We start from the raw sequence: 25604 nt of genomic DNA, 5'->3' as shown, positions 1-25604 counted from the left end.
ATCATCAAAATTAAACGAAATAAACATTTGAAATATATGAGTTTGTATGTAATGTATGAATATAATATACAAGTTTCACTTTTTAAATGGAATTACTGAAATCAATCTACTTTTTCATGATATTCTAATTTTATGACCAGCACCTGTAATTATGAGGCTTTTTATTCAGTTTAAGAGCTTGTTTTTTTTTTTTTAAAGACCCTTCTCTTCATTATGCATTTCAGAAGATGCCCTCTTGATGTAAAAAACAAAACAATAAGGAACTAATTCAATTTTACTCAAAGTAAATTTTTAAGGACTGTATTTTTACATGAGTAGATTTTAATACAAGTAAAAATAAAAAATGTACTCTTTCCACCTCTGATTGTGATTAGATTTTTGATCAACTGTGCAGCCCTAGTTTCCATTAAGCTTGGAAAGGGCAAAACAAATTACAAGGTCCATTGCAACTTTTTTGCAAAGATTTGCATCCATATTCAGGAGTTGAAAATCAGATCATGATCAGTTGATCATGACAGAACATGATCATCCCACGTTGAAAATAATGATGCAGCCATTCCCACACTCTACAAAGGCATAATCAATAAAGTGGTGGAAACATTGAAACATTTTTTTGTTGAGAAGATGTATTGAGGCTGGATGGAAAAACCGGATGGATGAACCAGCTATATTTACCTTTGCTGGGTCAGAACCACAATCGTTTTAAAATAGTTAACAACTGCATTGAATTCTTGAACATTTGCTTACACCAAGGCAGCAGTGTTGCAATTTAAGAGATAGAAAATGCTTGAAATAAAGCCATTATATAAGCTTTTTTGGCTTCCACTGAAACTGTTTCACATTCACAAAGGTCTTCAGCCAAGACTCCGATTCAAATAAACAAATTCCCTTTTCTGTTGGCAAGAAGCCTTCATGATAAAGATTTCACCAACTCATTACATTGATATATAGTAATTATTTAAGAAATATTACTCCTTCTAACCCCTAGTCACAAGATTAAAAACTCTTCCCTTTACCACTCTTAAAAAGGAAACAAGTGTGTGTGTGCGAATGACACCTTTGAACGTGTAATTAATGGTTTAGTTTCAATGGAGATCTACTCACACCACTTTGGAGATTAATGACAGAGGACGGGGAAGCAGAAGCCATTCAGTCGGAACAGCCTGCACTTGTCTGAACCTTTCTAATGGCTTTTATGTGCAAAATGCTTCAGATAAGACATTACTAAAAGCACACTGGCATTACCTTGGTGAACTGATATCTCCTTCAATCTCCTGTGCTTTTAAATTCCTTTTTTCTGTTTTTTCCCTTGATCCATCTTTGTTCAACTCATGAACTCACTGCAGACCTACTTATTTTTTTTAATAACCCTCTTCCACACTGATTTTTTTTTCTTTTCCCAAATTTTTTCTACCTTTGTTTTTATAGAACACGTCATGCTGAGAAAGCTTGGTGAAACAGAAAAAAAATTAATTCAACTTTCAGAAAGGCATAATTGGATGCACATCTGCAAATGATTAACTTTAGGAGTTAACTCAAAAGAAAAGAGACCACGGACAGTTGATCTTAGAAAACAGAAAACTGGCTACAGTTTGGTCAATTCTTCAAATATTTCACTAAATTTTGGTGTGGTCATAGATGAGACTAATTCACAACACATTTTAAAACACATTACGTGACATATTTGCCTAAACTTTGGCATAAACTCTACTTGTTGTTAAGGTCACTTAGCTGGGGTGACCATCTCCAAAACTTCATCACTTGTTGAGGTACATCCATTGATTGCTTTCTGAGAGTTTCAATAAATTTGTCCAATGGTTCTTAACTGGTAAATGCTTCAGACAAACAAACAAACACACTGGCAGTTATAAGCAAAAAAATGTTATTGTCCTTTAGCCTTCGGTGCCAGCCGATAAAACATGGAGCTTAAGAAATACTGTAAGTAAAAATGTCAACAGTCAACACTGCATTAGTATATGCTCTAGTGTGTATACGGACTTTGTTTTTCCACAAAAACTGTTATAATCTAAAATGGAAATAAGCTGTTGTTCAAAATAATAACATATTATTAATATAAACAATTACAAACTGTTTTAAAAAATTGTTGAGAAACACAGAATTGACCAATAAATTAATTGACTAATCACGTGATTTTCCTTTGTTTATGCTGCACTATAGGGGATAGGCACCAGCTCCCCGCGACCCGGAATGGAGAAGCGGGTAAAGAAAATGGATGGATGGATGGATGCTGCACTATATTCAGGTATAATAAAAAAGAAATGCCTCAAAGCATTGCATTGTCAAAGAACAAACACACATTATGTGATAATGAGCCAAACATTGGATCTCATTCTATAGCTTTTTTCCTGCAAGGTTTTTATTTTGGATGCACACTTTTAGAAAACTGCTGTAATTGCTTTTACCTCTTGAATGACTTTACAAAGTTAGAACTGTTTGTTTCTCAGATCAAAATAATTAAAAAACAACTTACAAGTTATATATATATATATTTTTTCCCTTGGATAAAACTTTGTTTCAAACATGATTTCATCTAAATATGGAAAAATACACAATCATAAGTCCTGAGCACAACTCTGTCAGCTTTAAAATGGGTCCAAACTAGTGTAAAGCAAGTCTTACACGTAAGTTTATATATAGAATATTTATAGATAGATATATAATACAATATAGTTCTTACATAAATCTTTTCAAAGCCTTCATATATAGAGCTCACAATGTACCAAAGATATTCTCCTTTTTTACATGCAAAAAAAGGGAGAATATTATGTATATTATATTAACAGTAAGTACCAATAAACATATTGATATTTGTCACATATTTACCATGATCATTCCAACCTGACTGAGCTAAGCCAAACATTCTTGAGAGTTGACTTATTAACAAGTAGCTAAATCTTCATAAAAGAAGTTGAGAAGAGATTCAAATGAATCCACTGAACCTTGTCATGCAACAAAACCTAACCTGACTGTACCTTACAGGAACTTAATCATTTCATTACTTCATTTATTCACCAGATTTCCACACTTCAGGAGAGAATTCCTTCATTTCAGGGAATTCTGATCATTATAATTACACCAGTAAAGAGATCAAATTTGCCTTTTAGATTCTTAGTATAAAATTAACAATAAAAATCACAAACAAACAATAAGGATCAACAAAAGATAAAATAACACTCAAAATTTGGGGATATTCTGAATTTTTGCTTTATTAATTTCTCTATATTATCTGAACCTGATTTAATGTTCATTTAACAGTAAATTTACACAAGATAATACTCTACAGCAAGAATTAACAAATTTATGACATATTATAAATTTACTATAAGTTAATCTCAAACAGAAGAATCTTTAAACAGGATGGTTTGCATAAAAACTATGTTTAGGATTATACAGTCAAAAGATTTAGACTATTTTGATAAACATTGCACTTAACAATTTAGATCAGGAGAAGTAACACATTGGAAATGAAGATTGTTTAATCAACTTGCATCAGCTTAAAGGTTCATAACCAGACACAAATTTATTTTCTCTTATCACTAGGTAGATGGACCCTTAACAAATGTGTGCCAAAATAAATTCTAATTTGCTAGAGAGATCCATAGTGCAATGTCCCATATATGTTTTTCTTAATATATTTTTATTTCTTCTGGTGGCGTCCAGTTAGAGTCAGTAGACACTGCTGAATAATTTATGAAGTCCTCTTGTGCTTTAACAGAGATAAAGTATTGCTGTGAATAAAAAAAAAAAAGGTGAGACCTAGGTTGACTGCAGGTGTAAAGGAACAAAGTGACAACACATTTCTAGGTTGCAACTAACCCCAAAAATCTCACTCAAGTCACTATCTCTATGGGAAGATTATTTGTAAATCATTGAGGTTTGGGAATCTTACAGCCAGTGATGTATTTAAACAGGGTGGCACTTTGGTATCATGAAAAAAATTACCTTAGATTATTCATAGGTAACAAATACTGATATTAAAATAAACTTGAGAAAATCCTCTTTTTTTGCCCTCTCCCAGGAGAGGCCGATGATCCTGTGTTTGTCTGTTCATTTATTTGTCTGTTTGTTTGCAAAACATCTCATGAACCAGTGCGCAAATTTTAATAAAACTCAGAAAGTAATGATTGAATGTACATCGACAACTAATTAACTTTTCATGGTAAACATGGCTGCCACACCAAATCAAATTCAACAAACACAAAAATGGTAATAACTCTAAAATTTGGTCTAGTAGTACTTGAGAGTTACTCTTAGTGCTAACAGATCATATGAGATTTTTTTTGCAAGGGGGCAGACAATATGCATTTCTTTAAAAATGGCTAGTTTTAGGAGTGTTTTCTAGTGTCACATGTCAGTTTCAGAATGAGATTTAAGACATTTCTAAGCATGAAACAGCTGCTAACATACAGTCTTTTATGTTCCTAAAAATGTAAGTGTGAAAGTGTTTTAATTGGCGTACTGTGGACAAACAATCAACAAATGGCAAGCATTCATGTGGCAGATCTGAGGCAGTCACAGAATGCAGTAACTAACTGAGATGGTTGCTCTCTTTATTGCCAAACTAACAACAAAAACTGTCCTCAGAAAGAACATTTCATTATTGCAGCTGGGGTCTAGCAAAATGCTTGTCTGGAAAATGTCACTCTGCAAGAAAAAGCATTTAAGATTTGTAATGCCAGGAAGAGTTTCTTTACTTTCCCAGAGATTTCTCCACACTGTCTAGTTTTTCAACGGTTCAACTCAAGTAAGATAGCCCATTATCTTTCCTGTTGACACAAACACATCCAAATGCAAACACCTCGGTGTGAGTATAATTCAAAAAGGAATGTATACAGAACTTGTTGGGGCTTCTGCTTTTAATCTTTATACTGTTGTCTCACTAGCACAGACACACACCACGGGGGCGGGCCTAGGCTGGGCTTGGGGGGTGCAGTTTGCTCCTGCCCTAGTGCCTGTACTGGTTCAGTGGGTGCTGGGGTTTTAGGGGCAGCTGGGGTCTCTGACAGCATCATTGGGGGTCTGCCTGCAGGTTGCTGTCCTCTTGGTGTGGGGTTGTTTGTGTGGGTGCACACTCAGACTCAGTTGCTTTGTGAACATAGGTGCATACTGGATGTGACTCTTATGAATCATGGGCCAGCTGTGGACCTTAGAACTTGCTGGCTGAATAGAATCGACTTTGGAGAAGTTACTGACTCGGGCCATGCATGGAGGACACATTAATTTGGCTCTTTGGATTCGCCACTGACATGTACCAGTGCAACTCTTAAGGCTGGCTTCAAATTAATGGCATCGATCTGACCTAAACAATTCTGCTATCTGAATCTGGCTCCACTGAGTCGACCTTGGAAGGCTGGCTATCTCAAAATTCTCCTGGATGTTATGTAAACTCAATGCTATTCTTCCCCAGGACATCTGTGGATCTGTCCCAGGTAGGTCTCAAGGGCGCTATCAGGACTATCTATCTCTGAGGCCTATCTAAAACAGTACCTGTGGAAGGTTCTCCACCATCGCTGTCACCCTCTTAATTCCTCCCTCCCTTCTCCTCTGATGTTAAATGTTGTTCCCTCACTTCCTCCCTCCCCCTTAGTCTCATTAGCATAGTTGAATTAGCTGAAACTTTAGTTGAATTAGCATTAGCAAAAGTATAGTTTATCTTAGTCTGTTCAGCTGAGGTTCTTAAATCTTAGTTTAGTTTATGTTTATGTTAGCTTATTATATCTTAGTTTGGTTTTCCTCAGCCTTTGCCTAAACTAATTTCAGTTTGCTTGGCTAAGCTTACTTTATATTTTAGTTTAGCCTGTTTTACATAAATTTACTTTTTTGTTTATTTTAGTTTAGTATATCCTAGCCTTTATCATTTCTGACCTGTTCAGTTCAGCTGGGGGGCTGAGTGTGTAGAGCAGTATGTGTAAACATACATATTATTTATATCCTCTCTGTGCCTCTACTACAATTATTAATATTACAGTATGATTGTTATTATAGTATTATTATCATCCCTATTATCAATACTATAATGCTGATTTGCAATTAAACTATACTTTTATATTAAAGCTTGTTTGTTTTGAACTTGTTTTTTTAATCTCCCTGCCATTTCTTACATTAATTGATATCAGCAATTGTCATTTCAGTTTCTCTTATAAACCAAATGCTCTGTGTCTTTAATAAAATCTTAATAATACAATAAAAGTAACAACAACAATAGTAATAATGAAGAAGACTAACGTTTACATTTAGTGTACACGCTCTTTGCTGCTGTAGTGTTGTGTCACCTGCAAACATAAGCTACAAAGAGAGGAGAGTCTGTCAGAGAGGACAAACATTTTCTGTTTGTCTGTATCTCTTTCCTGTCCTCTAATGCCAGCCGGTCGAAGCAGATGGAGCTTGGCTCTGGTGGAGGTTTCTTCCTGTTAAAAGGGAGTTTTTCCTTTTCACTGTCACCAATGTGCTTGCTCGGGATGGGAGACTGCAATAAGGTGAAGATTCAATGCAATCTGCTGGCTTCCTTAGAAAGATACATTTTTCTATCTCACATTTTAAATTTTTTGTGAATGTTTTTGCACAGTGCCCTGAGACAACTTTTGTTGTGACTTGGCCCTATATAAACAAATTGAATTGAATATAGAATGATACAATCTGTGTAAAATGGATGTGACATGAATTTAAAGTATTTATAACTCTTTGGCTAAGTTAAGAATGGTCATGTAAGAAGAGAACAAAGAGTCAGTTTCATTCTATACCAGATGACAAAGGTGGGTCTGTCAGGTTGGCAGGAGAGTGAGGCGAACCCACAGCGCAGACTCATCATTTACAGAAAATAAACTAATTTATTAAAATAAAAACTAAACAAGGGCTTACGTGGCAGCAAGACTAAACATAACAAAATCCTGACTGAACATGAGCAAACAAGAGAGGCAAGAAGAGAAGAGAACCAGACAGTGCATGAAGCGTCAACGGACCAGCGACATGTGGAGGACATGATCAGGTTTTAGAAAGAGGAGGTAATTAGGGGAGGTGGGCACAGGTGAGATGATTAAAAAACTAGGAGCAGGTGTAGATGGGCATGACAGGCGACCAAGTGATAGACTGAGGAGAAGTAAATGATGACAGAGACATAGAAACAACACTAAACATGAAGACAACAAACGAAACAATAAACCAAATACAAAAACACAAAGAAGACCCAAATCCTGACAGGGTCAAGTCTTCAGATACTAGAAGTTCAAAGAAGATTGCATGACAACCCTTAAGGTAGGATGTCAAAGGGCAACTATTTAAGCCATTTAGTTGTTTAGTGTAAACTGCTAAAGAATTTCTATTTTAAATTATATTATTATGTGATACCTTGTAAGACTGTCTCAGAGAAGCAACCTGTGAGCATCATCATTTGTACTGTAAGTGAAGTCTTGCAAGAATAAAAGTGCTCCTAATAGCAATTTTCTGAATCCTTGAATTTATTAAAAAAAAGAAAAACTTTAACAGTAGAGCTGCATGTTTCTTTTGGCACCAGTTTTAAGCAAGATGCTCTTCCTAACGCAAACCTCACCATTTTTCACAGCTTTGGACCCACACCAGAATTACACAAAAAGTGCCCTTCAAATGTCATACTTTTTTAGAGAGTAAAACAGGACCAAAAATGACCCTTTGCCTTTTCTTGTGTTGAATGGCAGCTGCTACTTCTGAAAATAAAGATATAAAATTAAAAAAAAAACTGTAACCTAAATGTGACTTAGTGGTAAACAAAGCAATAAAAATACTACAATGGACAAAAATGATTGCTTTACTAACCTTTATAACCTTGTTTATAATGAACAAAATAAAGCTATAAATGCAAATACAATATTTCTGAAGTTAGGAAAGTTTACAAATAAACTTTATTTTAGCAAACAAATTATTTTTCTGTGTGTAAAAGTGAAAAAAGAAGAAGAACAACAACATTCACGTCCTACCTCTTGGTGATTGATGCTTCCAAATGATGTTGGCCTCTGGTCTACCGACTGCTAGGCAGAAAAGATTGACGTTGCTGCCCTCATTCACTGTGATGTCCTTTGAAATATTAGTGATCCTGGCAGGTACTAAGGAAACATATAAAAATAAAGATTCATTTTGTCAGTCTTATTAGAGAAACACAAGCAGAAGACTTAAAGTTCTGAGTTATGATAGACATGATGTGAATGGAAGTATCAATGGTTTGGTGAACTTAATTAGCATGAAACTAGAATACAAATCTGACAATACTTTGGCTTGCTGTGATGTTATGCATCATTGACTTGACAATGGTAAACATGATTTTTGATCATTCAGTAAATGTGCTGAGCATATTTCTATCTATTTGCATATTTAAATAAAGGTGTCTCAAGGGAGGTGTCAAGTGCACTTACAGTAATTCCACATTCATTAAGATGTCCAAAAACTGTGCTTGGATTTATGTGTGCCCACTGTTGTATTAATCTGGACTTGTTTGTATCTACTGTTTGCTCAATTTAAGCATATGCTGTTTCAGTGTGAAATCCATGGAAGTCATTGTACATTCTAAAATGATTTAACTCTAATCTCACCTGAACAAAAACAGACAACAGATTCCACCATATCATTATTTGGTAAGCAAAAACAAAATGGAAAGGCTGTCTGTGGAAAAACTAAGTCCAGCCTTTCTACTTCTACAGGATTTTTGTTATTTTTGCTGCTGAATAAACGTTTGTGTTAACACAATGCAAGGGTGGGAGAACCTCAGTAATGAACTTAAAGAAGCAACTATTGCTGCCCATCCTTCTGGGAAAGGTCCAAACTATTTAGAGTCCATCATTCTACAGCAGGGGTAGACAATCCTGGTCCTCGAGGGCCACTATCCTGCATGTTTTACTTCTTTCTCTGCTCCAACTCACCTGATTTGGATCAATGGGTGTCTGCAGAACATGGAGAACTAATTTAACTACTGAATCAGGTGTGTTAGAACAGGGAAACAAGTAAAACATGCAGGATAGTGGCCCTCGAGGACCAGGGTTGCCTACCCTTTCTCTTTACAGAGAGAAAGATTATTCACATTTGAGACAGTTGCCAATCTTTCCAAGGAGTGGATGTCCAAGCAAATTCACCACGAGGTAAGATTGTGCAATGTTCAACGAAATGAGTTTATCTCAGACTCTACAGGCCTCAGTTAGTAGATTAAAGGTTAAAGGTCATGACAGGACAAGTAGAAAAAGACTGAACAAGAATAGCCTGTTTGGAAGGTGTTCGGATCTGGGGTTTTGTATTTTGTTTTGTCTTCATGTCTCAGTTCGAGTTTATTGTTTGTGTTATTTAGTAGTCTCTTCCCTGTGCCTCAGCCACCATTCACTTCTCCTCAGTTACTCTCTCTCTCTTCCCTTTTCTCACCCATCTACACCTGCCTCTAGCTCCATAATCATCTCACCTGTGCCCACTTCCACTAATCACCCTCTGCCTTTAAAACCCAGTCACTTTCCACATTTCCCTGCTGGTTCATTGTCACACTTTGCCTCCCTGATATGTTGTCCTTCCATTTGCGCTTGTCTCGTCGTCTCCCATTGGTTCATGTCTTGTCTTAGGTCTGTTCAGGTTTTGTTTAGTTAGTTAATGTTTTTGTATTTAGTTTAGGTTTTGCTGCCACAACAGCCTTTGTTTTTGGATTTTTGATTATTTATTTAATAAATTAGTTTGTCCATCATGAGTCTGCATACTGGGTTCGCCTCCTTCCACCCCGATCATGACAGTAGGGTTGAAAGAGAAAAGTGACATGGCAGCACAACTTAGGTTTGTACAGTTTGATCTACAGAAACAAGAAGACTTCTGAAACAATATTGTTTGGGCAGATGAGATGTAAGTAGAGCTGTTTACACAACAAAACGATTGCAAAAAAAACAAAAGCAGCATTTCAGCACAAACACTGATAACCACAGTAGAGGAACTTCTCTGTAGACCAAAGGATTTAGGATTCAAATGAGCTAACTAAACAGCTAAAGCTTGGACCAAACTGGGTGATGATACAAAAGCACAATTAACCCAGATAGCAGCAAATGTACGACAGAATAGCTGAAAAAGAAAAAAACAAAACAAAAAAAAATAAGGTGCTGCAATGGTCCAGTGAAAGACTAGACATCAACCTGAATAACATGTGGTGGTGGGACCTTAAAGGAGCTGTGCAGAAAGCAATGTCTGCAATCAACATACTGAATCAAAGAAAAAAAATACAAAAAAACAAACAACCATGTGAGAAATTATTAAAGTTCTCAGAAATAAAAGACTACAAGCTCAGGATAAACGTTTTTTTTTGTTGTTGTTTTGTTTTTTCCCCTGTTTCTGTTGTATGTGTATGTTTGACTGTACCATGAGCCAAATATCTTATGAATCACTGGACAGATTTTAATGAAACTTTCAGAAAGCAGTCATTATAACAATTTCATTTGGTATTGCTTTCTGTTAATAAATACAATTATTGCAATATTTAAAAGGATAAGTTTGATTTTAGCCTCTGACTTGAATCTTTTTTGCTTTTTTCAAGAACATCTGTCATTTCTTGGCACAAGTGTTATGGCTGAGCGAGGCAAACCCAATACACAGACTCGTGGCTTAGAAAACATAAAACTAAACTTTATTAACAAAAGGAAAACAAGAAAATAAAAAGCTGACGTGGCAGCAAAAAAAAACAAAACAAAAAATCTGGTGCAGCCATCACGCCCTCGTCAGCTGCAGCAGTCATCTCTCCTCCATCGGCCGCGGCTTCCACTACGGCTCCACCTTCTCAGTTTCATGTCTCTGAACACGACCACCTTACAGCTTCTGAACTCAATCCTGCTGAACTTTTGGTCATTTTATCACAAATTCAAAGACTGTTCACATCTTTAAAAAATAACCCGGATTCAAAACACAATATTCTCATGTGCAATATCATCGAAAATACCCTCCTGTCCCAACCTGGTCTTCTCGGTACATCCATGTTCATGAACTTTTGTTAAAGAAATAACCCGGTTAAAAGGACAATTGCTCAATGCACCCAAGCCAGCCTGTTCCACTCAGTCATCCAAGCCAGCCAGTTCTCAAGCTACGCTCAAAGCCTCTCCAGCTCCGTTCACAGCCTCTTCAGTGCTGCTCACAGCCTCTCAGCGCAGCCTGCAGTGCCACCGGTCTCGCTCTTCAGAACCGCGTGCAGTGCCTCTAGTCTCGCTCACAGTCCTCAAAGCATCCAGCGCCCTCTGCAGAGTCCTCAGAGCCTTCAGAGTCTGCCAAGTCTGCTTCTCCGGTGGGCCAGGCAAATGCCGCCTCAGCTCCACCATCCTTTGTCTCAGTGGGGGTTGGCCGAGACGACGCTCCACACCACAGTGTCTCAGTGGGGGTCGGTCAGGATGACGCTCCACCATCCTGTGTCTTCGAGAGGGTCGTGGATGTCGACACTTCTCCCTCAGCTTCCGAGAGGGTCGCGGACGTCCACCTCCTGGGTTTTCGGGCCTCCCTGGATATTCACTCCCAGGGTTTGTTGGGCTTCCAGGGTACTCTGCTTCGCCGAGGGTCAGGGAAGACACCTCGCTCCAGCCCGCTTGGCCGAGGGTCCTGGTGGACGCCTCGCTCCAGCCTGTTTTGCCGAGGGTCTGGGAGGACGCCTCACTCCAGTCTGCGTTGCCCTCGTCTGACCTGCCAAGGGCGGCACCCGGGTCGTCTACCTAAACTTTGGCCACGCTGTGGACGGTTCCCAGGCCATCCACTTGAACTCTTGCCAAGCTGTGGATGGTTCCCGGGCCGTCTACATGAACTCTTGCCCTTTGGCTGACCGCCTGAACTCTTGCCCTTCCGTGGACTGTGAAATTAGCTCTGGCATTTAATGCACATTGTGTTTATAAAACTGAACATTATTTTATGTTGTTAATTTTTTTTTCATCTCAAACAGTGTTTTTTTCTTTATTTTAGCTCCACCTTTGTATTGTTTTTTTTGTTTTTTTTGTCTTGTGGTGAGAATAAACACTTCACAGCCAAGCAATTTTAGCCTTCACAAAAATGACTATTTTACAGACACTGAGGTATTCCTATTAGGATCAACTCTGTTCTCAGCAAAAAGTTTTCATTAACCACTGAACAGATTTTAATTAAACTTTCACAAAGTAAATCATTTGATCAACAGCTAAAACTGATTATCTTTTGAACTCAACAAAATTCAAAATGGCCACCACGACCAGCTCACCTTAGAAAACACCAATGACTTTCAGTCAGATAATTTTACAGATATTGGGCCATAAATTGGCATAGTAGTAACTGAGTACTTTCCTCAACACATACTGTGAGAACAGTGTATGAATACCTTGTAAACACATTGTGTGACATCTTTGGTTCAAACCATGGCAACTTGTCTATCAGTTATCAGAATATTTAACAAAATACTGGATGGTTTTTTGTCAAACTCTCAAAAATGGAATACTGGCTATATGTCTACAAATTTATAACTTTGAGAGTCATTCATCTTCTATCTGTGGTCAGATCAAGGGGGAAAGGTCCAGGAGAGAAACCCAGACATCCCTCTCCCTAGTGACACTCTCCAGCTCCTCCTGTGGATCCCAAGGCATTCCCACCCCAGAGAGGATATATAATCCCTCCAGCGAATTCTGGGTCTTCCCCAAGGTCTCTTCCCAGTGGGACATGCTCCAAAACACCTCTAAAGAGAGGCTCCCAGGAGGCATCCTAATCAGATGCCCGAACCACTTCAACTGGCTCCATTCAATGCAAAGGAGCAGCAGCTCTACTCCAAGCTCTCCCTGGATGATGGAGCTCCTCAATTTATCTCTAAGTCTGAGCCCAGTCACCTTACAAAGGAAGCTCATTTCAGCCACTTGTATTCCGGATCTCGCTCTTTTGGTCATGATCCAAACCTCACGATCATAGTTGAGGGTTGGAGCATAGATGGACCAGTAAATTAAGAGCTCTGCCTTTCGATTCAACTCTTTCTTCACCACGACTGACCAAAGCAACACCTTCATTACTGCGGATGAGGCCTGCAGAATCATCTCCAGTTCCATCCTACCATCACTAGTGAACAAGACTTACCCCCCCCCCACCACCACCACCCCNCCTCCCCCCCCCCCCCCCCCCCCCCCCCCCCCCCCATTCGGTGGTACTATTCGTCCACCGGATGAGCTGAAGCTTTCGGGCAACGTTTTTGAGAACTGGCGAGTATTCAGGCATAGTTTTGAGCTATATTTGCTTGCAATAGGACAAGACAAAAGTGCCAACCGCTGAAAGATAGCATTGTTGCTAACAGTCACAGGTTGTGCTGCGCTGGGTGTGTACAACACGTTCAACTTGGCGGATGAGGAGGCAGATGACTTTGAAGCGGTGATAAAAAAATGTTTGAGGACTACTGCACACCAAGGATAAATGAGACATATGAACAGTATGTGTTCAGAAATAGACTACAAAAAGAGGATGAGTCTATTGAGCAGCATGTAACAGATCTGCGGTTAAAAAGTCAATCCTGCAACTTTGGTACACTGTGTAATTTAATAATAAGAGACCAAATTAAGGATGCAGGTTTTAAAAGAAGCAGATCTTACCTTGGAAAAAGCAGTCAGTAGATACAGAAAATACAGTTGAGATATTTTGTCAATAAAAGTGATTCAGCCACAGTTCATGTGGTGCAGCAGAGAAAGAAGAGAAGAAATAAGAAGTTGTTCCAAAGACAAAAAGACAAGGACTGTGACAGATGTGGAGGGAAATATGCTCCAAAAGAATGCCCTCCATATGAGAAAGATTGCAGAAAATGCGGAAGAAAGAATCATTATGCTAAATGCTGCTTTATGAAAAAAAGTGCATATTGTGGAACAATTTAAGTCTGAAACATACAGTGAGGATGGCGAACCATTTTATGTGGAAGCAGTAATGCTCAACACAAGTGACAGCAAGGATGAGTGGATAACAGACTTGCAGATGAATGGTGTTGCAGTCCCAATGAAGATAGATACAAGCGCACAAGTAAACATACTGCCAATGAAATATTTTAAAAGACTCAGTAAAAAGCTCACAGTGAAACCTACAAAGTTACAATTGAGAGCATTCAAAAACCAATCAATCCCTACTAATGGAGAGTTTAAAGCCACTCTTTCAGGAAAGGGGTAATCTTTCAGCACACAATTTGTTCTGATTGAAGAAAACATACAAGCTATCCTAGGACTAAAAGCAAGTGAAAGGCTGGGACTTGCTAAAAGAGTTCATGTCATTGATAGCACTCTAGTAACACCTAGAGGCAAAAAAGAACAACTGGAAGAGGAAAATCAAGGCACATCAGCAGAGATCAAGGCTGAATTCAAGAATGTATTTCACGGTGTAGGATGCCTACCAACCAAGTATAAAATACAGCTGAAAGAAAATCCTGTGCCAGTCATCCATGCTGCAAGAAAAGTTTCTGTAGCTCTGAAGGAAAGACTGAGAAAATAACTAAAATCCTTCACAGACAACAGAATAGTGAAAAAAGTTGAAGAACCTACAAACTGGGTCAATTCACTTGTTATTCTGGAAAAGAAAAATTGAGATTTACGACTGTGCATCAACCCAAAAGATCTAAACAAGTAGATCAAAAGAGAACACTACAAACTGACAACCAAGTCAGACATAACCAGTGCAATGGCAGGAGCAAATTTCTTTTCAAAATTGGATGTGTCTTCTGGGTTTTACCAGATTAAACTGGATGAAGAAAGTGCAAAGCTGTGCACATTTAATACACCGTTTGGCAGACACCGCTTTTGTCGTATGCCCTTTGGGATCGCATCCACACCTGAAGTCTTTCAGAGAACTGTGCAGCAACAGATCAATGGGATGGAAAGAGTTGGAGTGTTTCTGGATGATGTAGCTGTGTGGGGAGCTACAAGGAAGGAGCATGACAAAAGATTGAAGAAGGTGATGAAAAAAGCACGGGAGTCTGGAAGTTAAACAAACAGAAATGTCAGTTTGGAGTAAGTGAAATTACTTACTTGGGAGACAAACTGTCAGCTGCTGGAATCCAGCCAGACCCCGAAAAAGTAAGAGCAATAACTGACATGCCACCACCAAAGGACAAAGTCGACCTTCAAAGAGCACTCACTAGGTTTGGTGAATTATGTGGGAAGATTTATTTTGAACCTGTCAGTGAAAACTAAAGCACTGAGAAGCTTGTTAGAGGATAAAACTGAATGGCAGTGAGAACATCATCACGAAGCTGAGTGGGAAATGATCAAAAGATACATTGTTAAAGTTTTATGATCACTCTCTTCCATTGATGCATCAAAAGATGGACTGGGAGCAGTCTTGCTTCAAAACTATAGCTTAGCATGGTTTCCAGTCGCCTATGCTTCACGGACCATCAGCTGAAAGAAACTATACATAAAATGAGAAGGAGACACTGGGAGCAGTGTTAAGATGTGAAACGTTTCATGAATACATCTATGGAATAAATGTGATGCTAGAGACAGATCACAAACCATTAACTGCAATTTCAACTAAACCACTAGGAGATGCACCCCCACGAATACAAAGACTAATGCTACGGTTGCAAAAATACAATATGCTGTTCAAGGTCACACCAGGAAAATATTTGGTCATGGCTGATGCACTCAGCAGAGCATCACTGAACACCACAGGTCCAAGTTCTACAGAATATGATGTGCAAGTGCATGTGGACAGCATACAAAGCATATGCCGGTGTCAGAAGAGAAATGGAGACAGATTGTGACAGCAACAAAAGAGGACAAAGAGCTCCAAGTAGTAATTGAAAGAATCCTGCAGCCAGGTGATCTGAGACTGATCCATCCATATCAAAATTTCAAAGAAGAACTCACTGTGATGAATGGCATTTTACTGAAAGGGAACAGAACTGTAATACTGACCTCAATGTGCCCAGAAATGACAAAGCTCATACATGAAGGCCATTTAGGCATAGAAAAGTGCAAGAGGTGAGCAAGAGATTTACTGTATTGGCCTAATATGAACAAAGATATTGAGTGTCTGGTGCAGTGCTGTGAGACATGTCAAAGACACCAACAGGTACCAACAGCCTAGAGAACCACTCATGTTTCACTGTAGACCGGCGAAACCATGGAGTAAAATAGGAACCGACTTGTTCAGCTTGTCAGGGAGAAGTTATCTCGTTGTAATAGATTATTTATCAAACTATCCATAAGTTGCACTGTTATCTGATACAACTGCAAAGCAAGTGATACAACACACCAAAGTCACTTTTGCAAGGCAAGGAATCCCAGAGACAGTGGTGAGTGATAATGGTCCACAATTCAGCAGCCAGGAATACAAAGATTTTGCAAAGATGTATGGATTTGATCACATCACTTCAATTCCACTGTTTCCACAGTGAAATGGCCTGGCTGAAAAAGGAGTTCTGATCATGTCGAGACTCTTCAAGAAAGTAGCTGAGACTGGAGGGGATCCTTATCTCAGTTTGCTGAATTACAGCACTTCACCTCTGGAAGAAGGACTTTCACCAGCAGAACTTCTTATGAATAGATGACTGAGAACCAAACTTCCATCAGCAGAACATCTGATGGAGAAAAACGATGGACATACAGAAAAGAGCAACAGACAAAAACAAGCATATGGCAGATCAGCTAGACCTTCATGTCAGTTGGAGAAAGAGGACATGGTCCGGGCCAGGTGTGATGGACAGTGGGGACTGCTTGCTAAAGTCAGCAAGGAGACAACACCAAGATCTTATGAGATACAGACTAAGTATGGAAACATACTGAGAAGGAACCGTCGACATTTGCTTAAAGTTCCACTTATGAAGATGGAGGAACCTGAGAATGACCATACAGATGGACTGATAATGCACGGAAATGCGGAACAAACACCAACGAAAGTCACAGACAGCATGGCACATGATAAACACAACATCAGTACCTAGAGATGATGCACAGAAGACCAAGCAGACAAACAATGAAACCAAAGAGACTGATAGAAGAATGTTAAAAATTTAATTAAATGCAGAGGATTGGTGATTGGAATGTGCTAATGTAGAGACTGAGGAAAGTTGGGTTGGGTGTTACTTACTGTTTCATTTCATATAAAGATGTGACACAACTTTAAAGTGTTGTTACAATTAAAAAAAAAAGGGAGATGTACTGTTAAGAGTTGGCCACAAGGAGGCGTTAGGAACTTACGTTCATGTAGTGTTATACAGACCATGTTCAACAAGATTGGATATTTAAAAAATGGCCCCCGGTGTGAGACTCAACTCAAAACATTCACATAACATACTTCAAGCACTAATAGATCATGAAAGACAAACCAAGACATTGTAATATTCCATGAGATTGCACATAATGTTCTTTTTAATCTTTGACCAAAATGGAAAGATTATTATTTTTCTGTATGAAATAATCTTATTCTAGAACTCTGGCATAAACCATACAATATGCAATCTACAATATTGAAGAAATGATAAGCCCTTTATTTAATACATCAAATCAAAATCCAGATAAGGATAAAAATTTGGAATTACAAATGAGAGCAGTGAAAACATTTGTCACAGTCTGAAATTAAAGCAAAGAGCACAGAATGGCAGGAAATAAATCAAGATTTGATTAGCACAATAATGTTATTCGTTTCAGCAGCTGAAAGTCTGAGATGCTAATCATCTGGAGCAATCAAAGTAAATTACCTGGAACAATTATCAAAGACAAACTCTCCTCAAGCACTGTATTAGAAACATCTGAACAACTGCTCATTCATGTAGTTATCACTAATCAGTCAATTATGTGACAGCAGTGTGATGTATATTTTTTACTGCAAGTAACTGTCAGATGTTTTATTTAATGTGCACATCATTAAAATGTAATCTCAGGTACACTGAATGTGACATAATAAGTATTACCATACAGTTTTAGTATTTCTACACCACTTCCTTCAAAAGCAAAAAGGTTCATGATTGTAGTGGTCTCAGAAATTCCAAATTTTAGTGAAACTACAGGTGATCAGTGTTAATAGCATGAATCCATGGACCTACTGATTTATTTTTATTAATGTTCTGCTGATTGTGCTGTGATGCTCATTTCTAGAAAACCAGAACAACATCAAGGAATTGGATTTTTGTTGCTGCAATTGAATCTGTCAGGCTGTCAGAGGAAAGCCCTGGCATTCCTTTTACAAACAAGAAGGAAAACAAACAGCGGGGAAAAGAATGTGGGACTTAATAAGACTTAACTCAGGATACACATCTTTACAGTCACAAGTCTCATGGTTACTTTCTACTAAGTAGAAAGCAAGTTTACAATTTCTTGACTTGCTGGCTTCTTACAGAGGTTCACAAAACACACAAACAAAAGGCCAACCTTAACATCAAGCTGCCAAACACTGTTGTGGTCATTGTGTTAAGCTAGACATGTGATGAGCTCACATGACCAGTGTGCACACAAAAAGTGAAAATTATTTTAACTTCAGTGCAGTAGCCTCAGAATGAACACTTATTTTTGTTGATCAGCTCAGCCAAGTGCAGGTCCATTCTGCTGTTGCTCAACATATACTGTAGACATAAGAGAAGTGGATTTAGAGGAGGATCACAGAGCCCAAAGGTTCCTACCATATGGTGTGGGGAAGGTTTCCTTGACAACAACCTTTAAAGGCTTGATACTGATGAGTCATGGCTAAATTCCACAGCCTGTTAAAAAAGTCAAAAAATGTATAATAATAAAAACAATTCACTTTATTTAACTAAAAAATTTAGTCAGAAATGTTCAAACGTACATCTAAACTGACCAGATTCAATTAACATCCAACATACAAAATGAGTGTTACACTAGAACAAAAGAAGAATTTCCAGTAAAAAAAATTAAAAAAAATTACTGGCAAAAATATGAATAACTGAATAGCATATACAATGTGAAAATACAAAATAAATGCATTTTTAAACATTTACCCCTGGTTTCTCAGCTAGTTAAGAGCTAATATGGCTAATAGCTTTTGATATCAGGGATATCAAATAAATAACTAAAAAGGCTTGCCACAGGACTTTCAAAGTGTGCAAAATATGACAAAACTGCTTGCCATTCATGCACCACTTGTCTCTCTGCTGCAATTGGATGTGGTCACTGTGACAGTGGAAGTTTTTCACATAGCTGATTTGAATAAAAAAAGGATGTCATTAAGTTTCTGCATGTAATTCGACAGCATTGATTCTTTGTTTGATGTAAAATGTTTAGTCAGTTTCTTCTTGACATAGCTTTAAATAAAATACAGGTAAATAAAACATCCACCCACTTTCAGATGGGAGTAGTGATAAAATGTGCCTAACAGACACATAGAGAATGTTTCTACAGAATGTGGAGCTGATGTTCACCAGATCACTGTGCAATGAGGAGGAGGAGAAGTGCAGCTACTTGATTCTGTGGAGAGGGGAGAAAAGCAGCACATGGAACCTCGCCCAAGATCAAAGAAAGGTACTGAAAACGTACTATAACAACTCTGAGGCGTATGTCAAGCACAAAGCAAATCCTATTTTTGCATGTTACAAATTTCATGAGAAGATTCAGGAAGAAAATGAAATTTTCGGCCAGTTTGTGACTGAGCTTAAGCTGTTGGTAAAAGACTGTAATTACCCGAATAGCAGTATCTTTTCCTGATTATATTTCATTTATCTTTTATACTTTTATGTTTCATTATTAATTAGTATTATTGTTGGTGCTTTTTGTATGATTAAGTTGTATTTCTGAGGACAGACAGGACAGGATTTATTCACCATGGCTTCTCAGAGTAGTAAACTTCTGGTTTGTTTACCCTAGAAAGATACTGTATATTAGTTACATGCAGGGTAGGAAATTTTTTACCAGCCACTCAAATATTTTACTAACCACTATTTTTTGTTGTGACAAAAAGTAATTTCATATGATGATGATGATGGAGGTGGGTGGAAGCAGTTGTGGTGCCCTACAAGCTGAACAACACCTCCTTCTGGACACTGCATGGAAATAACTAGATTTTTCTTATTTTATTTTAAACCATTAAAAAATGCATATCTGTACATAAAAAATTCAGACAAGTGAAATTTATTTCTGTGGAGTGTTTTTGAAGTATTTTTTTGTGCTTTTGTAAGTTTTTGTATGTAAGTTGTAATGTTTTGCAGACACTTGCTGCTTTTAATACATAGATCTATTTGTGCTACCTGCTTATATTTAACAGGTAGGATATTCTGAGGAAGGAAGTGATTTTTGAGGTTTTAGAAAGGTTTTCGTCGTGGATATAAATTGTTCCAATGCTATGCTAAGCCTAACTCCTAAGCTTCCACTTCAGTATCCGATGATATTTAACATTAACACGAACCGCTATAGTTTTCGGTTTGTAAACATGACGGTAGCAGTTTTTGACGGGTAGCACCGACCGTTAGACATAGCTGTTAAGCCGTGCTACGGTAGGAAAATCTGACGAGGAAGCACAGATCGTCAGAACACCGAACGCACACTGACCGATGTCATGACGTCATTGATTTAGTTAAAAAAAAAAAACGTTGTTTAACTTTCGGTTCTTCCCTCGACTACTCTTGAAAAACATTTTTGTTGTCTGCCACCCGCTTAACCCCCGAAATGTTCTGCCACATTGCTAATGCTTCTTCTTCTTCTTCTTGATTTTTATTGGTGGTTGGTAAACAACTGAAGGAATCAATACCGCCACCAACTGGTAAAGAGTGTCTGCTAAACTTTTCTCCTTCTTGCATTTAGCAGCAACTCGAGCACATTGCTGCCCCCTATATGTCAGGAGGACAAATAACACCTTTTCTGTTCAAATTGCCAACCCGCCACAGTGGCGTGTGTGTTGATCAAATTCACCCGCCACTTCAAATATTTGAAGTGGCGGGTGCTAATTTCCACCCCTGGTTACACGCCTACCTCAACCAACAAGCAAAACACCATTGATTCTACATTCCAGAGTGACAGGGGTTCATTGACATAGGGGCTGGTCATGCCGTCAGGATAGGAACGTCCCCTTAGTTCGTTGCTATGACAATCACTTTCTGAAAGTGTTGATCAGGCCTTGAAGATATCTGTGAACTTCGCCCAGGAGTCGGGGCCACAACCTTGTGACTGGTGATGCAACTCGTTGGATCTGTGGTCCTGCGCTGCAATTTATACTCTCCATGTGTATTGAATAAATTCTTAAACTGAGAAATAGACTGTTTTAAACAGCTCGATTCTTACAATTTGAACATGCTTTTCATCGGTGAGATGACAAAATACAGAATTGTTTTTGCTACTAACTCACCAAAAGTCCGTGAAAAGAGTACTCTGTCAAGATCCAGACTTAATGCTGGAAAAAGTGATTGACATCACCAAATCACATGAGCTGTCACAGCAGCAGTTAAGCACAATGACAAGCCCCACAGCTAGCTCATCGGCTCAATCTGCGCATGTGGTTAGCCAAAATCAGATCATGCCAGCACACCGCTGCAACAAAATAATAAGTTAGAGCAGAGGAGACAGCACCACAGGTGACAAAATTTGTGGAGCATGCAGAAGAGGGCACAGCTGCATGGATGAATGCCCAGCAAAAGGACACCAGTGCAATAAATGTGATAAAACTGTATGAGGAGTCATCCATGTTAACCACCTTCAACACCATATATGGTAGATACCGATTTAAGAGGCCGCCCTTCAGGATCATCTCTGCGCAGTTTGAGTTCCAGAGGAGGGTGGATGAAGCTTATGAAGGACTCTCAGGCGTGGCTGCCATTGTTGACGAGATCTTGGTGTATGGTTGTAGTAAACAGGAGAACAACATGAACCTTTGTGCAGTTCTGGAGAGAACCCGTAGAAAGGGCATAAAGCTGAACAAAGAGAAAAGCGTCATTTGTGTGCCTGAAGTAAGTTATTTTGGACACGTGCTGACACGTAAGGGTGTCTGACTCAATCCCAGCAAATTTGAGGCAATCAGAAACATGCTGTCACCTCAGAACAAAGCTGAGCTGGAAACCATATTGGGCATGGTCAGTTACCTCTGTCAGAGGCGACTGCACCACTTCAACAACTCCTGAAAGAGGGACATGAGTTCATATGGGACTCAAAACAAAACGCTACTTTTCAATATGTGACAGACCTCCTCGTACAGGAACCAGGTACAGTTCTCAATCACAGTGATGAGTAATCCCCCTGTGAGCAATTGCAAAATGTCAGAAATCAGAAATGCCACAGCAAAGGATAATCAGCTTTTAGTCCTGAGGAGTCATCCTGTAAGGATGGCTGCAGTCAATTAAGAAATGTCTCCCAGTGATTACAGAATATTGGAATATCAGGCATAAGATTTCAGAGGTGAATGGTGTCTTTTTTAAAGGAGAAACAATTATCATACCACACACATTAAGAGCTGAAATGTTGTCACAATTACAGTACATGCTGGACACTTAGGAATGGAAAAATGCAAACAAAGAGCGAGAGACGTTTTATTTTGGCCAGCAATGGGAAAGCAGATAGAAACACTAGTTGGATCCTACAGTATCTGATAGAACACCAGAGCTCTGTCCCAAAAGAGCCAATGTTGCCTCATCTGATCCCAGACCAGCCTTGGCAAGTTCTGGCTACAGACCTGTTCACATGGAACAAGAATGAATATATTGTTATTGTAGATTACTATAGCAGATATTTTGATGTAGCGATTCCCAACCTCACATTATCAGCGGCCATCAGAAAGCTAAAGCCCACATTAGCCAGGTTTGGGATTCCATTTACTGTAATCAGCAACAACGAACCATGTTACAGCTCACAGGAATTTAAAGATTTTGCAAAAGCATGGGACTTTAAACATTTCACAAGTAGCCTGATGTAGCCACAGAGGAATGGCCTGGCAGAAAGAACTGTTACACCACCAAAGCTTTCATGGAGAAAGCACATGCTGAGGGAGCAGACCCATATATCAGCTTGCCAGAGTACCGAAGTCACCAGCACAACTGTTAATGAGCAGGAGGCTACGCTCTATCCTACCACCACTGGCGAGCAACTAAAACCAGAGCTTGTATGTCAAAGTGTTGTTCGAAGCCTGAGACAACTGTGTCAGAAAGGCAAAAGACTATTTTATGACATGACTGCCCAAGTCCTACCATCCCTGCCATCTAGAGCTTCTGTTCGTATCCAGTTACCAGACACCGTTTGAAAGACAGTGAAAGTCATTGGATCAGCAGATACGAACAGGTCCTTCCACATCAGGAATGAAAAAGGTCACACTATCAGACGAAACAGGCGATACCTCATCCGAACACCTGAGGTTACTAAAACACAGTACGTTACCACACCAACACTTTGCAACACACCTGTTTGGCCACTGAACAGAACATAGATTCTTTACCTCTTACACAAACTAGATCAGGTTGGGAGAACAAGTGCTATTCTAGATCTGTGATTTTTTTTTTGTAGTTGTTGTTTACTTTTCTGCTCTTGACGAAGGCAAATTTACCCCCCACCCCCACCCCCCATCTGCTTTTTATTTGCCTTTCTTTCTTTGAAGCCTCTCTTTGCATAATTTCTGAATTAAATTATTATGGATCTGGTCAGCTGATCTCTCAAAGCAATAGATCAAATTTTCTCAATGAGAACGCTGAGCACAGAGGAGTCCTCTTGCCCCAACAGGACATTTCCAGTTGAATACACCTTGGATTCCTGGGAGAAGTGGAAGATTGTGTATTTTTTACTTATTTTTTTGGAATGTTGGTCGAGGATGTTGAAGACATGTACATAATTGGATTTTTAACAGGATTTCTGCTTTTTGGGCTTGGTGGTTTCCTGGCATTTAGTGAAGTTTGGAAAACAACAATGGACCATGTTACAACTCACAGGAATTTAAAGATTTAGCAAAAGCATGGGACTTTAACCCCTTACCACTCGACCTCAAAAAGCTCAAGAAGCCTGGAAGAGACGTACCCAAATTAAATTAGATGCTATTCTTCAGCCTTTTGTGGTTCAAACTAAAGATTAGGCTCCATGTGAAGTTAACACTTTGAAGTTTTTACCTGAGCAGTCAAAATGATTGTAACTTTAACCAATTAGTAGTTATTAAAGTGAAAACACAGAGATTTTAAGCATTTTTTTCTCTCCTAGATTTGTCACTTTTTTCATCAACTTACAGTACATGGAGGAAGAGTGTTAAGACCGGAAAAACCAAATGAGGTTGTAGAATGAAGTTTTATTGTTGTGGAGTTCAAATTTTAGAAAATTAGCACAAAAGAATCACTATAGTGGACATGTTTTTCTGAAGGAAAGTCCAGGTCCTATCTAAACTGTGCCAAATGGATATGTAACTTCAGAAAGCTCTAACTCCTACATGCTTCAACATACAGGCGTCAGTGAGGGCTCAAATGAAAGGTGACACTGAGACGAATCCTGTTCTGCAAATGAAGTCACACTCAATATGATTATTATAAAGTAGAGGATAAATAAACACAATAAAATACTTATTTTTTCTAAAGTACATCGTAAGAAATGTCCCAAAACAAGTTCAATTTGTCAAAACGTGTATTTACTGAAAAAATATGAAAAAGTAATTGCATTGAAACAAACTACTCACAAACTACTGCCACACATAAACTATTTACAAACCATTTCACTGTTTCTACTCCAAATTCAGTGTCCAGTTACATATTTTTAGGGTGCCCCCTTTAGTTGCCACCCGCTCCGAATGCTCATTCAGCTCTTCCTGCTCTGGCTCGGAGTCACTTGCAGGCCTCGAACGACAAAAATAATTTTAAAAAACACTTCGTTATTCATTAGTTATAAATACATTCACACACAAACACAAAAATTGCGGTGCTTCGTCATGTCTTCCCAGACTACAGTGTCCGCCCTGGCCAAAATGTCCGACTGTCGACTCCCCCCTCTCACACACACACACACCCGCCTCACACGATAAACAAGATGGCGGTGCTACGTCGTGTCCGCTCTTACTTTGAAGCGACCTGACCAAAATGTCCGCCGCCGCCGCCGCCCCCCTCCCCCCACCGCGCCGTCACGGAGAAAATAAAAAGAAGGAGCTTCTTCATCCATCCGAGCCTTCACGTTTTCCTTCACACAAACACTTCTCCTTTTTCTGTCAGCTGCTCTGTTTTCAGGGGTCTCCACAGCGAGTCACCCACTCCATCTAACGTTTCTGTCCTCACACAAACACCGACATGCTAAGCTACTGACCTCCACCCCCCTACCTCATTATACACAGCTTAAACGGACACAGCTAAAAAGTAAATAAAAGACGGAGACTTTTGTTTTCTCAAATAATACTTTAGTAAGTACTTCGAAACACACAAAATCTGTCTTTAGCATGATACATATAGTTACTACATTCGAATATGAAACTAACTCACAACTATCCGGACATTTAGCACACACACACCAATAAACAAAGCGCCATCTATAAACAATGAGTAACATATAAACTTGTGAAAAAAAACGTTAGTACTGTAGCGTTCCCTCGGCTAGCAAAACAGCAGACCAGACGAGTTGTCCTCACCAGCCGTTTATTGTAGAACAGCACAAGGGAAGATACAGGTCCCAACTCTGGTTACAGGTAGTTTGTCACACCGTCGCAGCGCGCACCCCCGGCGGAACAGCCAGCCGAATCCCCCCCAGTCGCGCGCG

The 25604-nt window shown here is 38.9% G+C and overlaps 1 protein-coding gene and 1 long non-coding RNA gene across 2 annotated transcripts in view; both read right to left on the bottom strand.

Annotated features, from left to right (window-relative positions):
- Nucleotides 1–25604, bottom strand: part of opcml (opioid binding protein/cell adhesion molecule-like) — a 203329-nt gene that overhangs the window by 49180 nt on the left and 128545 nt on the right. Inside the window, exon 3 of the mRNA XM_037979126.1 lies at nucleotides 7971–8096. Coding sequence (XP_037835054.1) covers nucleotides 7971–8096 — 126 coding nt within the window. The remainder of the gene's footprint in view (nucleotides 1–7970; nucleotides 8097–25604) is intronic.
- Nucleotides 24474–25585, bottom strand: LOC119617613. Its single transcript, XR_005233946.1, has 2 exons — nucleotides 25477–25585; nucleotides 24474–24697 (listed from the first exon to the last, which is right to left on the bottom strand). It is a non-coding gene; the product is annotated as an uncharacterized LOC119617613 (long non-coding RNA).

Source organism: Kryptolebias marmoratus, linkage group LG13 (assembly GCF_001649575.2).
Source record: "Kryptolebias marmoratus isolate JLee-2015 linkage group LG13, ASM164957v2, whole genome shotgun sequence".
Classification (NCBI taxonomy): Eukaryota; Metazoa; Chordata; class Actinopteri; order Cyprinodontiformes; family Rivulidae; genus Kryptolebias; species Kryptolebias marmoratus.
This window is presented reverse-complemented; position numbering and strand designations above follow the sequence as displayed.